Here is a 12,402-nt window from a genome sequence, read left to right on the forward strand (position 1 = left end):
GAGAGAGATGAATCTATTGTGAATCTGGCTTTCTAAATAACCCTGGTCCAAAAGTATTTAAAATACTAGATTCTAGGTGATCGCAGTTAATGCCAGAGTTTCTAAGTTCATAATGGGAAAGTATAACAGCATGAACAGAATGATCACATGTAGGACATTTAAATAGCATTGTATTAGATGTTTTCTAAAGGGAAAATGTGCAATGTATATTTCAAAAGGCAACTTCATTCACAGTGTTAGAAATATATGCTCCCTTTGACATTTGGAGCTAAATTGTTTTTCTTAGTGAAGTCCATTGTTATTGTGGTTTTGTTTGAAAAGCATCTAGGAAAGGTGTCTAAAATGATGTTATAATAGAACGAGAAGACACTGCAAACTCATTTTCTCTACAGGCGAATCATTTTCATACAAGAAGGTACCTAATAAATATTCTGCTAAGACCTTAGCTTAAGTGATTTTAACAGGCTCTGCTAAGAACTCTGACTGCTTAGCTAGGGAAACCTCCATTTATAAAAACCATAGTTTCATGAAAAACCTAAAGCCTGAAGAACTGTAAAGATACATTCACAGCAGCGTTCTTGGAGGCCTGGTGGATCTGTCTCTTGCTACAACAGTGTGTGGAAGGAACCGTCCTGGAAGGAACCTGACTCCCTCTCTTCCAGGTTCCAATCACTTCCAATCTCCTCTCCATTCACAACCTCTGGGACCGTCTTCTTGCCCACGTCTTGCTTTCAGGACCAGCCAATTTCCTGTTTGTTTTTTAATGTGGTTAACTCCTGATTTTGGAACAACCACGACTTCCCATATTTGTCAGGATTATTCCACTTATTCCACCGAGATGGAGGCCGTGGTCACCCGCATGGTCAGTTAGCGCCTGCCGTCCCCCTCACCTACGTCTCTGGACAACTATCTCACAGACATTGTGGCTCTGGAGGGCGTGGGCCGCTGCTTCCGCGAGTTAGCCCAGGAGGAGCGTCTGGGCGCAAGGGTCTCCTGAAGATGGGCTCCCTTCCAGGTGTGAGAAGCCTTCTCAGGATGAGTGGATGAAACCTACACACCTTGGAAGCCGGGGTGCGCCTGGGGAAGAACCTGAACCACGCCTGTTTGGGTCTTTGTGCCTCGAGTCGTTGACCACACAGATCTCATCGCTGTGACATCCTGGAGAACCACTTCCTGGATGAGGAGGTGAAGCTAGAAGATGGGCGACCACCTGAATAACTTCCACTGTGCGGCAGACCCCGCAGCCAGGCAGGAGTACATCTTCGGAAGGTACATCCTCAACAGATTTAGGAACCTGGGGCCCAGCGACCCTTGAGGTGCTCCTCTTCATCTCCTGACTTCAGGGATTTGGCCTGAGTCACTTATTCCAGCCCTGGGCAACTTTTCAACTTCCCTGGCACCCTCCCAAGCCTTGGACCAAATGAAAATAAAACTTTTTCCAAAAAAAAAAAAAAAAAAAAAGGATATTTATAGGAAAAAAAGAAACCAAAATTGATAATACTTAATTAAAATTGGAAATCAATTTCCAGGACTCTTGTTAAAAACAATCTAAAATGTGAAGATCACTCCAAATTAGATTATTCTGACTTCTCTTTATCTAAGGATCTTTAGTTCTAAATGTGAGGAGATACATCTTCATAACAATTTCCACATTAATGGTCTGAGGGTTGGGACTGTATTCACTCGATCCCTGTTTTTTCTTTTTGTTTCTCCTAATTCCTAAGATTGGGTAAGTAGCCATTGCTTAATTCATATTTATCAGTGAATGAATAAATGAAAATCATGCACATTTAAAAAAATATTTTTATATTTTTATAATAAAGTTATGGGATATTTGAGCATTAAAAATAACTTCTGATCTTTTATAAATTTGATTTCATCCTGTTATTAACATTCTACTGTATTATATATTTTTTTTATTACAAGTGATAGAAGCACAGTTACTACTGGCTTAAGGAAAAATGAAAGTAAAGAAAGAAAGGTACTGACCCCTGCAACTGGGTAGTCCAGGGAGGGAAATTGCCTGAGGGATAGTTGGATCCAGGGAATCAACCATGTTCATAGGATCTTCTCTCTTCGTAAATTTTGACTATAATTCTATTTGGTTGATTCTCTCCTATTTAGAGGTGTACTAGAGGATGGAAACTGCAAAAGGCTTCAGACTTGCATGGTCCCTAGTCAGCAAGTCCTTTGAAAAGTGAGTGCTGTTGACTCATTGCATTAGTCCCAGATAAGAACTCTAACTCAGTTGTGTCATGTACTCATTCTTGTACCAACCACGTCAACATTACTTGCACCAGTTTGAGTAATATGCCCATCCTATGACAAAGGGGTAGGAAGCAAGATAGAAAAGGAGAGGAAAGCGTCATGATTGATAGCCCCTCATGGAGTGGGGAACACCTTCTCCAACAGAAGGGGGCAGTGTACATGGAAGACCAAGGATGGAATTTTTCTGGGTAGGAAGAAAAATCAGTACCTATTTTAGTCTACACAGTTTAAATATTTTCCACTATATTCCAAAGCACCCCATTCCTTGTAGATTCCATTTATCTAAAAAATAAAAATGGTCAATTTTCTTTAAATTGTTCATTTTACTGACTTATCTTTTATAATCATGTCTTAACATTCATTGTCTAATACTTTTTGCATTTTCCTGAAAATGTTATTTAATAACATTATTCTTTTCTTTATTTGATTGAAATTATAGTTTAAAGAAATCAAATCCACTTTGAATAAATTGTTATAACTTTGTGATATTGTGAGAAAAACTAAACTGATGTCATTGAATTATGTAGACCTAATTAAATGGACAAATTTTTATTTGTGAACAATAAACTGTTGTGCCACAAGGCAACAAGCTTGTAGAAGCTCAGCAGATCTTGAAAGCAGAGTCAGTTGAATAGAAGGACAAAGAAAAAATGGAAAGGAGAGACAAAGGTTAAAATTTATGACTAAATGTACCATCAAGTATAAATCATACTGGGAAAATGTATGATTTCTCACTTAATCTCATTTTTTTCCCAAATACAATGATTTCTAATTTTTTCCAGAGGTATTTGTTGAGCACTGACTAGGTTCAAGATGCTTTTCTGAACACTGAGTTACAAAGATGCACATGGTCCCCAGAGTTTTCTGACCTTTTAAGTTTTAGGCATATTTGTTTGTAAAAACTTTTATTTGTCAAAATATTTTATTTGCCATTTTATTTCCATTTCTGAAAAGTCAGATGAAACAAATGTAGACGGAATGTTTGGCAGACCATTTCATGGTTTAGTTAACAAAACAAGAGCATGGGTAACTATGAGTAATATGAAATAATGCATACATTGCAGGAAAAAATGCTGGTACTCAATTTCTTTAGGATCTGAAACAACTAGTTCATTTATTCTTTATCTCATAATTGCAAAACACTTTTTATAGAAAGCCTACTGATTCATTAAGGTACCATTAAATAATCATTCTGATGTATTAACCAAATGAAAAAAGTATTGACAGATACACCATTTCATTTTTTAAAAAAATTTATTTTTATAGATGTATTTTGATTCATTGTACACATGGGGTACAACTTTTCATTTCTATGATTGTACACAATGTAGATTCACACCATTCATGTAATCATACATATACATAGGGTAATACTGTCTGTCTCAGTATACTATCTTTCCTTCCCCCCACACCCTCCACCTCCATTTTCTCTACACCATCCAAAGTTCCTCCATTCTTCTCTTGCACCCCTACCACCCCCCTCCCTGCCATTATGTCACATCATTCACTTATCAGAGAAAACATTAGGCCTTTGGTTTTTTGAGCTTGGCTTATTTCACTTAGCATGATATTCTCCAGTTCCATCCACTTAACAGCAAATGCCATAATTTTATTCTTCTTTATGACTAATCCATTGTGTGTGTGTGTGTGTGTGTGTGTGTATCACAGTTTCTTTATCCATTCATCAATTGAAGGGCATTTAGGTTGGTTCCACAATCTAGCTATTGTGAATTGAGCAGCTATGAACATTGATGTGACTACATTACTGTAGTATGCTGATTTTAAGTCCTGAGGAGTGGGATAGCTGGGCCAAATGGTGGGTCCATTCTAAGTTTTCTTAGGAATCTCCATACTGCTTTTCAGAGTGACTGCACCAATTTGCAACTCCACCAGCAATGTATGAGTGTGCCTTGTTCCCCACATCCATGCCAACACTTATTATTGCTTGTGTTCTTGATAATAACCATTTTAACTGGAGTTAGATGAAATCTTAGGTTGGTTTTAATTTGCATTTCTCTAATTACTAGAGATGATGAGCACTTTTTCATATATTTGTTGATCACCTATATATCTTTTTCTGTGAAGTGTCTACCCAGTCCCTTAGCCCATTTACTGATTGGGTTCTTCATATTTTTGGTGTAAAGTTTTAGCATTGTCTGTGCTGAAGTGAAAAAGGAAGACCTGCTAAAGTGATTTGTTATAAGAACAGCAATTGTGACATGCAGAGGAACTTAAATGTCATTTGACTTTGTTTAATATGGGCATATATTCACCAACAATATAATTAGAACTAGTCATGTGTTTTGTTTTGAGTTCAGAAGAGTAAAACACAATTGCTTATGTCTTAGAGTTCTTCTCCAGATTTCCTGGAGCAAAGTTTGTTTAGAAGTTTGTCGCCTATGCCTTTAATACTTGCTTACTTGCAAAGGAAGAGAGAATCCTTATTTAGAAATGGGCCTGAGTTTCATGCTGTGTTGAGCAACACATATTTTGAAGCTTCAAGTATTTTTAAAGGATGAACTCAATCAAAACACATGCTTACAGCTAACAGTTGCTTTTAGTTGAATTATTACCTCTTAGAGAAAAATATATTTGGATGGGAAGTTTGGCAGCCATAGAGAAAATATAAATCACATGTCTGAATATCAAGAGGTAAAAGAAAGATAAGAAAAAATATGAGAAACATCTTTTTCAATTGTATTAACTGCTTATTTTATGCACATGAATGGCCAATTGCTAAAGTTTGATTTTATTGGGTCCTTTAAAACCCAGTGCTGCTCAGTGATTTTTCCTTATGAAATAAACTTGGAACCCTTCAAACTTGGGATGCACTCTTGTAGTGCTTAAAGCTGCTCAATGAGTCATAAGAATGAAATGCTTACTCTTTTAGACTTTATTATTATCCTTGCTGATATTTTCTGATACACTCTGTGTCATAGAAATAAGCAGTTTCTATCTGTTAAGGACATACTTAGGATGATGGCATGTTTTCTGTAATGATCCTTTGTTGACTGTTACATACCCAATGTCAGTGTTAGGTGACTATTTAGAATCTTAATAGAGATGTAAAAATGTTGAAGAAATTTGTGTGGCATATGTGTATTTAAATATAAGGAAATCATCTGCTTTGGGGGGAAAATCCTTATTATTTAGAATTGATCTTAAGAAAAATAACATAGAGGAAACCATTCAATGGAATATAATACTATTCTCCCCCACCTTTTTTTTTTTTTTTTTTAAGTTTTAAAATTTTTGTTTTTTGTTTGTGGTGTTGGGATTGAATCCAGGGCTTCACACATGCTAGGCAAGTGCTCTACCACTGAGCGATTCCACCCCTCCCCCTCCGTAGCCTCAATTCAAGCAGTAGTGCTTCTAGACACTAAAATGCTCACCTGGCTTACAAGGCATGGCTTCGCTCCTGCGCATCTCCCTAGCCTCATCTCTTAGCAAGCTCTGTGCTCCCCATCTTCCACTTTCTTTCCTTAGTGCTTCAGTTTGTTTGCACCTTTTGCTCTCACAGGGATTCTCCTCTCATATCCACCCAGTTCACTCTACTTAAGCTTTGGAGCCCAGCAAGTCCAGTGAGGTTGGTTTGTAGTGCTAGGGATTGAACCCAGGGCCTTGCACATGGTAGGCATGTGCTGTACCTCTGAGCTATAATTCCCAGATCCCCCTTTTCTTATTTAAGTATATTATCACTTCAAAATTTTTTAGTTTGAGATTCCACATTTAATAGAATGATAAGCATGTTTATTTGATTATAGTTTTTCTTCCTGCTATAGTGTATGTGCCCTAAAGACACTGTGCATGCTAGGGCTGAACTCAGTGTAAAGTGCTTGCCTAGCATGTACAGGGCCCTGGGTTCAAAGCAGGGGTGGTGGGGTCCGTGGGTGGAGGGTTGTACCAGATATAGACCTATGCCCTTTGCTATTGCTGCCATGCACCAAACCTGGTGCTGGGCACCTGAACATGCCATAAATAACTGAGTGAGTGACATCCTGCTCAATATTGAAAGGGGTGGTTGAATAGAGAGTTGCTAGCTCAGGAGAGAGATTTCTGTGTCAGAAATAAAAATTTTGGGGGTCACTGTGAAATCAGATGAGTGAATGGCTCTCCCAAACAGTGTGTTGGCTAATGACAGATTTGTTTTTAACCCAGTAATGTGGGTTCATAGTCATGTCAGAAGGATGCTGGGGGCCGTCTTCTGCCTAGCTGTGGTCACAGGTTGTTTCCCAATCTGGGTCCTAGAGCCCAGTTGCTGAAAAGTGGAGGTAGGTTCGCCTTTGTCCCTTCTTATAATCTTATTTAATACAAGCCCCCTCCTCCTTTTTTTACACTATAAACAACTAAATTTATGTTTCTTTTCATGTTGTTTATATTATTTCTTTCTCTGTTTTTGTTTTCTATTTTGTATCTGATCCGATGCCTGTGGGTACTACTGATAAACAAATTTTGAAATCATTGGAATAAGTTTTCCTTTCATTATGTGTAACTGAAAAAGTGGTTTGATGAATTCAAGGAGTCCTTCATTAAACACTGCATTTTTCTTTACATGCTTCACTGTTCAGTGTTAAACACCTCATTTTATTTTTCTTATAGTCAAAGTATTCACACTTTTTATTGAGACAGACTTACATCTTTCTCCTCTCCCCTTCCTTCCTTCCTTCCTTCCCAGTGCTGGATGGAACATAGGATCTTGATTGAGAATGTAAGGCAAGCACTGTACCCCTGAACTCTATCCCCAGTTCCACGTTTACTCTTCAATCAAATTCAATAAAGGTTAACTGAGCAGTTGGTATTGATAACATATTGTTCTCTCTACCTTTTATATCAGACTGAGTTTTGAATATGTGCTAACACGATTCATTAAGAAAGTATTTATTTATTTATTTTTCCTGGAATGTTTTAATATAGGATCCTTCCCATTGCTATTTAAAAACCAGGAAAAAATAGGAAAATTTAAATCTGTCTTGGCTTATGCTGGTTGTAGAGAGTTGTTTTTTGTTTCGTTTTGTTTTTCTAAACTGCATACTTGATCTTCAGGTCATGAGGTCTGGCTTCTAAATATTTTTCCCAAAGTCAGCATAAACTTTAAAGATACCATAGGTCCTTAATAATATTTGGATTTTATTACCATATCTTTATTTATTCCTTGTTAAATTCTTGTCTCAAATATATCCCAGCTATAAGTGTTTATAAAATAAAACCATGTTATACTAAATGCCAGAGGAAAAGAGCCATAGCTATACCCACTGTATGCACTTTTAGGCCATAATAGTATAACTTTTGCTTCTTGAATGCCCATATTTGTTATTATAGCATGTGTTCATTATGTAAACTTGTTCAGGAACTTAAAAGACCTTTATCAAATATGGCTCCATATATATCTTAAAATCCTTAAGAAAGAAAAAATCAAGTCAACCTCCTCACAAAACTCAGACCTTCTCATGTTGCTGGATTTTTTTTTTTTTAATACTATGGATAGTTCCTTGACAGTAACATCATTTTCTCTGTTTATTAATCAGTAATTATAAAGACCTGATTGTGATCTAGTAGACAAGTAAGATAAGAAAACTCTTTGTAATTACTGGAATTCTTGGAACTGTTGGGCCTCTGACTGAGGCATGGTTCTCCAATCCCCCACAGACCTTTCCAGTTCTTGTTTCAGAGGGCTCGTCTGCCACTTGTCTTATATAGAAGTTTGGCTTATGGTGAACTCCTGCAACCTGACCACATTACAGTAGTGGTACAGTCAATCCAAATTAATTTGGAACATGCCTGGATTATCCAGGATGAAACACCATTCTGATACTTCATTTGAGTTGGGCTTCAGAGAAGGGACAGCAGTGGGATCTCCTTTGATCTCCTGCCAAACATCTGTAGTCTCATAGGCCAGCAAGTCAGAGCCATCACAGCTGGCTCCTAATGCTGCATCCGGCCTTGCTGCTAACCAAAAACTAACCCGGAGGGGAGACATAAACAGGCTTATTTTATTCTACCCGTCTCTCTTGCCAAATGGAGAAATTCCATAAAATTAGTGTTTATAATGCTCACTGAACTATTGAGAATATTCTGATTATTGAATTGCACAAATAATGCATTGAGATTTTATGCAACACTTTAGAAACAACAGAAAATATCAGCTATTTGAGGGGTGAGCATAATTATTCCATCATCTATTTTATCCTCAGTAACACAGGAAAGAGAAAATATGTGGATTTTAAGTTTCTTATTTTAATACATGACTGGCTTTTTACCACACATTTTATTTATTTTTTATTAGAGCATTATAGTTATATCTAGAAGTTGAGTTCATTTTGACAAAATCATACTTGTATGGAATTCTATTTCAATCCCTGTTCCCCCCACTTTCTCTTCCCTCTTTCCTCCCCTTATTTTCCTTCCTCTAATCCACTGATACTCCTTTTGCTCATTTATTTATTTATTTTTTATTTTTGGTACTTTCTATGTATACATAAAGGTGAAATCCCTGTGATATATTCATATATGCATATAACATGATTTTGTTAAATTCATTCTATATTTCCTTCCCTCTCCTGCCCTTCCTCCTCCCTTCCTCTCTCTATTGATCTTCTATTCCTCTTCTCTATTGATCTTCCCTATAAATTTTGATATCTGATAATCACCTTCCCCCCCACCACCTTTCCCATATTTTTCTCTAGCTTTCACATAGAAAGAAAACATTTGACCTTGATTTTCTGAGTCTGTCTTATTTCACTTAGCATGATGTTCTCCATTTCTGTTATTCTCTAAATGTTTATTGTATATACAAAACAATGTGTCTAGCACTGAAAGGGCAGTCTATCATAAATTATCCCTTGTTTATCCTTGTCTAATAGATGAGGTAAGCTGTACACTCAAATAATGTAATATAAAGTCCACAGAGATTTAAAGAAATACGAGCTTTAGAGACCAACAAGTACGTTGAGGAAATTCAATTGGATTACCTTAGAAGTTGTGATCAGTTTTATAACTCAATGTCTGAACTGCTTGCATTACCTGAGATATTTTTCTATTCAATTGTATCACTTATATAAGAACATTACATTAAAATAACTAAGTATAAATATTAAAATAATGTCAGTATATAAGTGTATGCTTATATATAAATATATATTTTATAGTTTATTGCAGGATACAACCAGTGTTAGTTGTTCTTAATCTTTGCTTAATGCAACTTGATTTCTTTAATGTCTGAATCTAGGAAAACATATATTGTTAAATAACTCTGAACCTTTCTTAAAAATGAAAATACTGTACAGGGGACAGTCTGTCTTCAGAGATGTGGACCATTAATGATCCTTGTAGATGTTTGTTCTCCAGATTTTAGGAAATCTTCATAAGAGAATTGTTTATTTGATCATGCTTTTGAGACGCTATTATAAATGATTAGATCACATTTAAGGAGGATGTCAACATATGCATGTTGTCCTAAGTAATGTGAGGTCCGATTAAGTTATTGTCATTATTGGTAGGACAGAGAAACAAATACAAACAAATTTATACAGGTCCTTTTAGAATGCATATTCCTTGTTATGGTCTGTAAAAAAAAAAAATCCCTTTGCAATTTTAAAATTTACTTTATTCTAAGGATTTAAAAAACAATTTCTATTTCCCATAAATGCAGTCTTTAAACCTCTCTCATAATTTTTCTTGGTCCTTAAAAGTATTTTTCAGTGATATTAATAGAGATTATAAACTGAGTGCTACAATCAGTGTCTTTAATAGGATTCATTTTAAATTAAATTCCTTCAGAACTGGTAGCAGACACAGTATATTTGGGAATTTTGCATTTTCCTTTGACCTTTCACCTTCATGGCTCACTGTTCTCACTTTTATCTTGGATTGGCCAAAGCTACAACAATTATGCCCATTTTTATTAGTTGGAATAGTTTTTTAGCTCAATATTTCCTTGCAAAAACTTTTCTACCCTGATTTATTCATTCTTGTTATCTGAATTATGTCAAAATATTTAAAGTTGTTAGTAATGAAGTTCTGTTACCCCAGAGGGCATATTAACCTTCAATGGTCCTCATTCTTGAATCCACAGGAGTGTTGGTTGTATTTTTCACATACAAGATCTTATTAGGTGTGTGTTTCCTTATCACTAAGTCCTCAATCACAAAGTGAAAAGTATTCACTGGGAAATAATCATAAAACATTCAAACGTTGCCCACTTCTCAGAGATGCGCCTTCAGCAATGAGAATTTCATGCTTCAATAGTTGATGTTAGGTGGTGAGAATGTGTATTTCTCTGTTTATTAAAGAAAGCACGGAAAGCATTTCCATTTCCTGCTGCAGTCCTTCCTTCCTGTTCTAGTTATGAGCAGGCGATGCTAAAACCCACTGCACATCATTTGCCTTCAACTTGCATCAAGAAAGGAATGCCACTCAAAGATCATCTGGAATTCATCTGACTTTGATAATGAAGTGCAGAGCAGTTCTAAAAATAAAGATGGGATTGTTGTGACCATTAGAAGCAGCTTATTTCATCATTGTTTTTCAGTTGTAGCCTTGTGCCTTGTATGGTGGTTTCTATTTCTACAAGTTGAGAAAGCCATTCTGTTCTGTGGTTTGGGAATGCTTTAACACAGAGCCTTACAGAGCCTGTGTTTTTGAGAACAATATCCAGCTCATACAAGGAGTCTGTGTTCTGCAAGTGTAATGTTTGATGCACATGAGAGAATTAGCACCCGTTGGAACTGAGCCAGAGAAATGGACTAGAAATTCTACTGTCAAACAAAGAAGTACTTATTTATTCACGTTATATCGAACTTCTAAATAGAAAATATGTCAGCATTTTTGGCAGGAGGTGTGATTTGCCATCTTGTTTTTTCCCAATTGGGGGAAGGGTCAGTATTGATTTTATGGTATCAGGAAATTTTTGGCAGTACCCACTTTACTTGTGCTCTTCTGGTTTTATTTTAATCAAATAAGGATCCTACAATATACAATTATAGAATATACCCTGAGGAACACTACAGAAGTTTCTCAGGAGCTTTGGCAGCTGTGTATGTAATAGTTAATTGATTTTCTTTATCGAAGTAAAGAGAGGACCTCAACGTCCTTAGTAATCTTTTAATTCACTCTGCATGTTATTATTTAGTTCTACAGTTTGGTTTTCTTTTCTTCCTCTTTAGATACTAGCTCAGTCATGTACCGAAATCCTGGAATTGAGACCTTCAAGTGTCTGTGTGGGGGGTAAGTGTTTGGAATTTAAAAATACCATGTTAAGAAATTGTATTTTTTTCCCTAGCTAAAATATATGATTTCAAAACTCCTGTTGGAAGAGAATGGCAAAATTAACTTTTTTGGCATCTTTTTTGTGTAAGAATTTTTAAATAATTCCTTGAAATATTTCTATTTTAAATTCAAATTTTTAAGATTGGAGTGTTATTTTAAATAATGAGCATATTGTGTGACAGGCTTTTAGAATCTTCTATATATTTAGTTCACGTTAAGACCTTTTCTATGGCAAATAAAATAAAATATGAATCTTTTCTTTTATCTGATTATACAAACACTCTCTGTAGACTTTGAGCTCTGTGCCTTGATGACCTGGCCAATGTACAGAGTCTGCCAACTCAGGGCACATAAGGAAGTGACTTGTGGGGCATGGCAGGAAGGAAACAGGTGGCTTTATCAGGTGGTGCTCTGAACACACTCAGGTTTTGCACCTCCCAGCCTTTTTTTGCCCAGAGAAGGTCTGATTCTCTATGACTTATTTTCTTTCTTCTTCAAATCTAACCTAGAGTTCATTTTAATCTGACTTTATTTAGAAAAGGCAAACTATTCAGACTGGTGCTGGGATTGAGGAATACATCATGTAATTTACCACAGAGCCTCCTAGTTCCCTGGTCCTGGTCATAATTAAACTCTGCAATTCTATAATCCCTAATGAATGATCATTGAGACGTTTGATGTAAATAGTGCATCCAAATGCCCCAAAGCAGTTATATCTTTCCTAAAGGTATAGATTAATAAATTCCTAAAGATAACATAGAAAAATAAATGAAAAATTAATATTGAAATAATAACTGTTCTTTATTCAACTCCTACTTTTTGCTAGATACAGTATCCTTTGGTTGTGTAATTTTACCTAATTCTCATAAC

At 36.0% G+C, this 12,402-nt stretch overlaps 1 protein-coding gene across 1 annotated transcript in view; it reads left to right on the plus strand.

The window, feature by feature from the left end:
• The window catches only part of Antxr2 (ANTXR cell adhesion molecule 2), a 139,758-nt gene that overhangs the window by 26,689 nt on the left and 100,667 nt on the right, over positions 1 to 12,402 (plus strand). The window contains exon 8 of the mRNA XM_047566694.1: positions 11,430 to 11,490. Within this exon, the coding sequence (XP_047422650.1) occupies positions 11,430 to 11,490 (61 nt within the window). The remainder of the gene's footprint in view (positions 1 to 11,429; positions 11,491 to 12,402) is intronic.

The sequence above is a fragment of the Sciurus carolinensis genome, chromosome 10, assembly GCF_902686445.1.
Source record: "Sciurus carolinensis chromosome 10, mSciCar1.2, whole genome shotgun sequence".
NCBI lineage: Eukaryota > Metazoa > Chordata > Mammalia > Rodentia > Sciuridae > Sciurus > Sciurus carolinensis.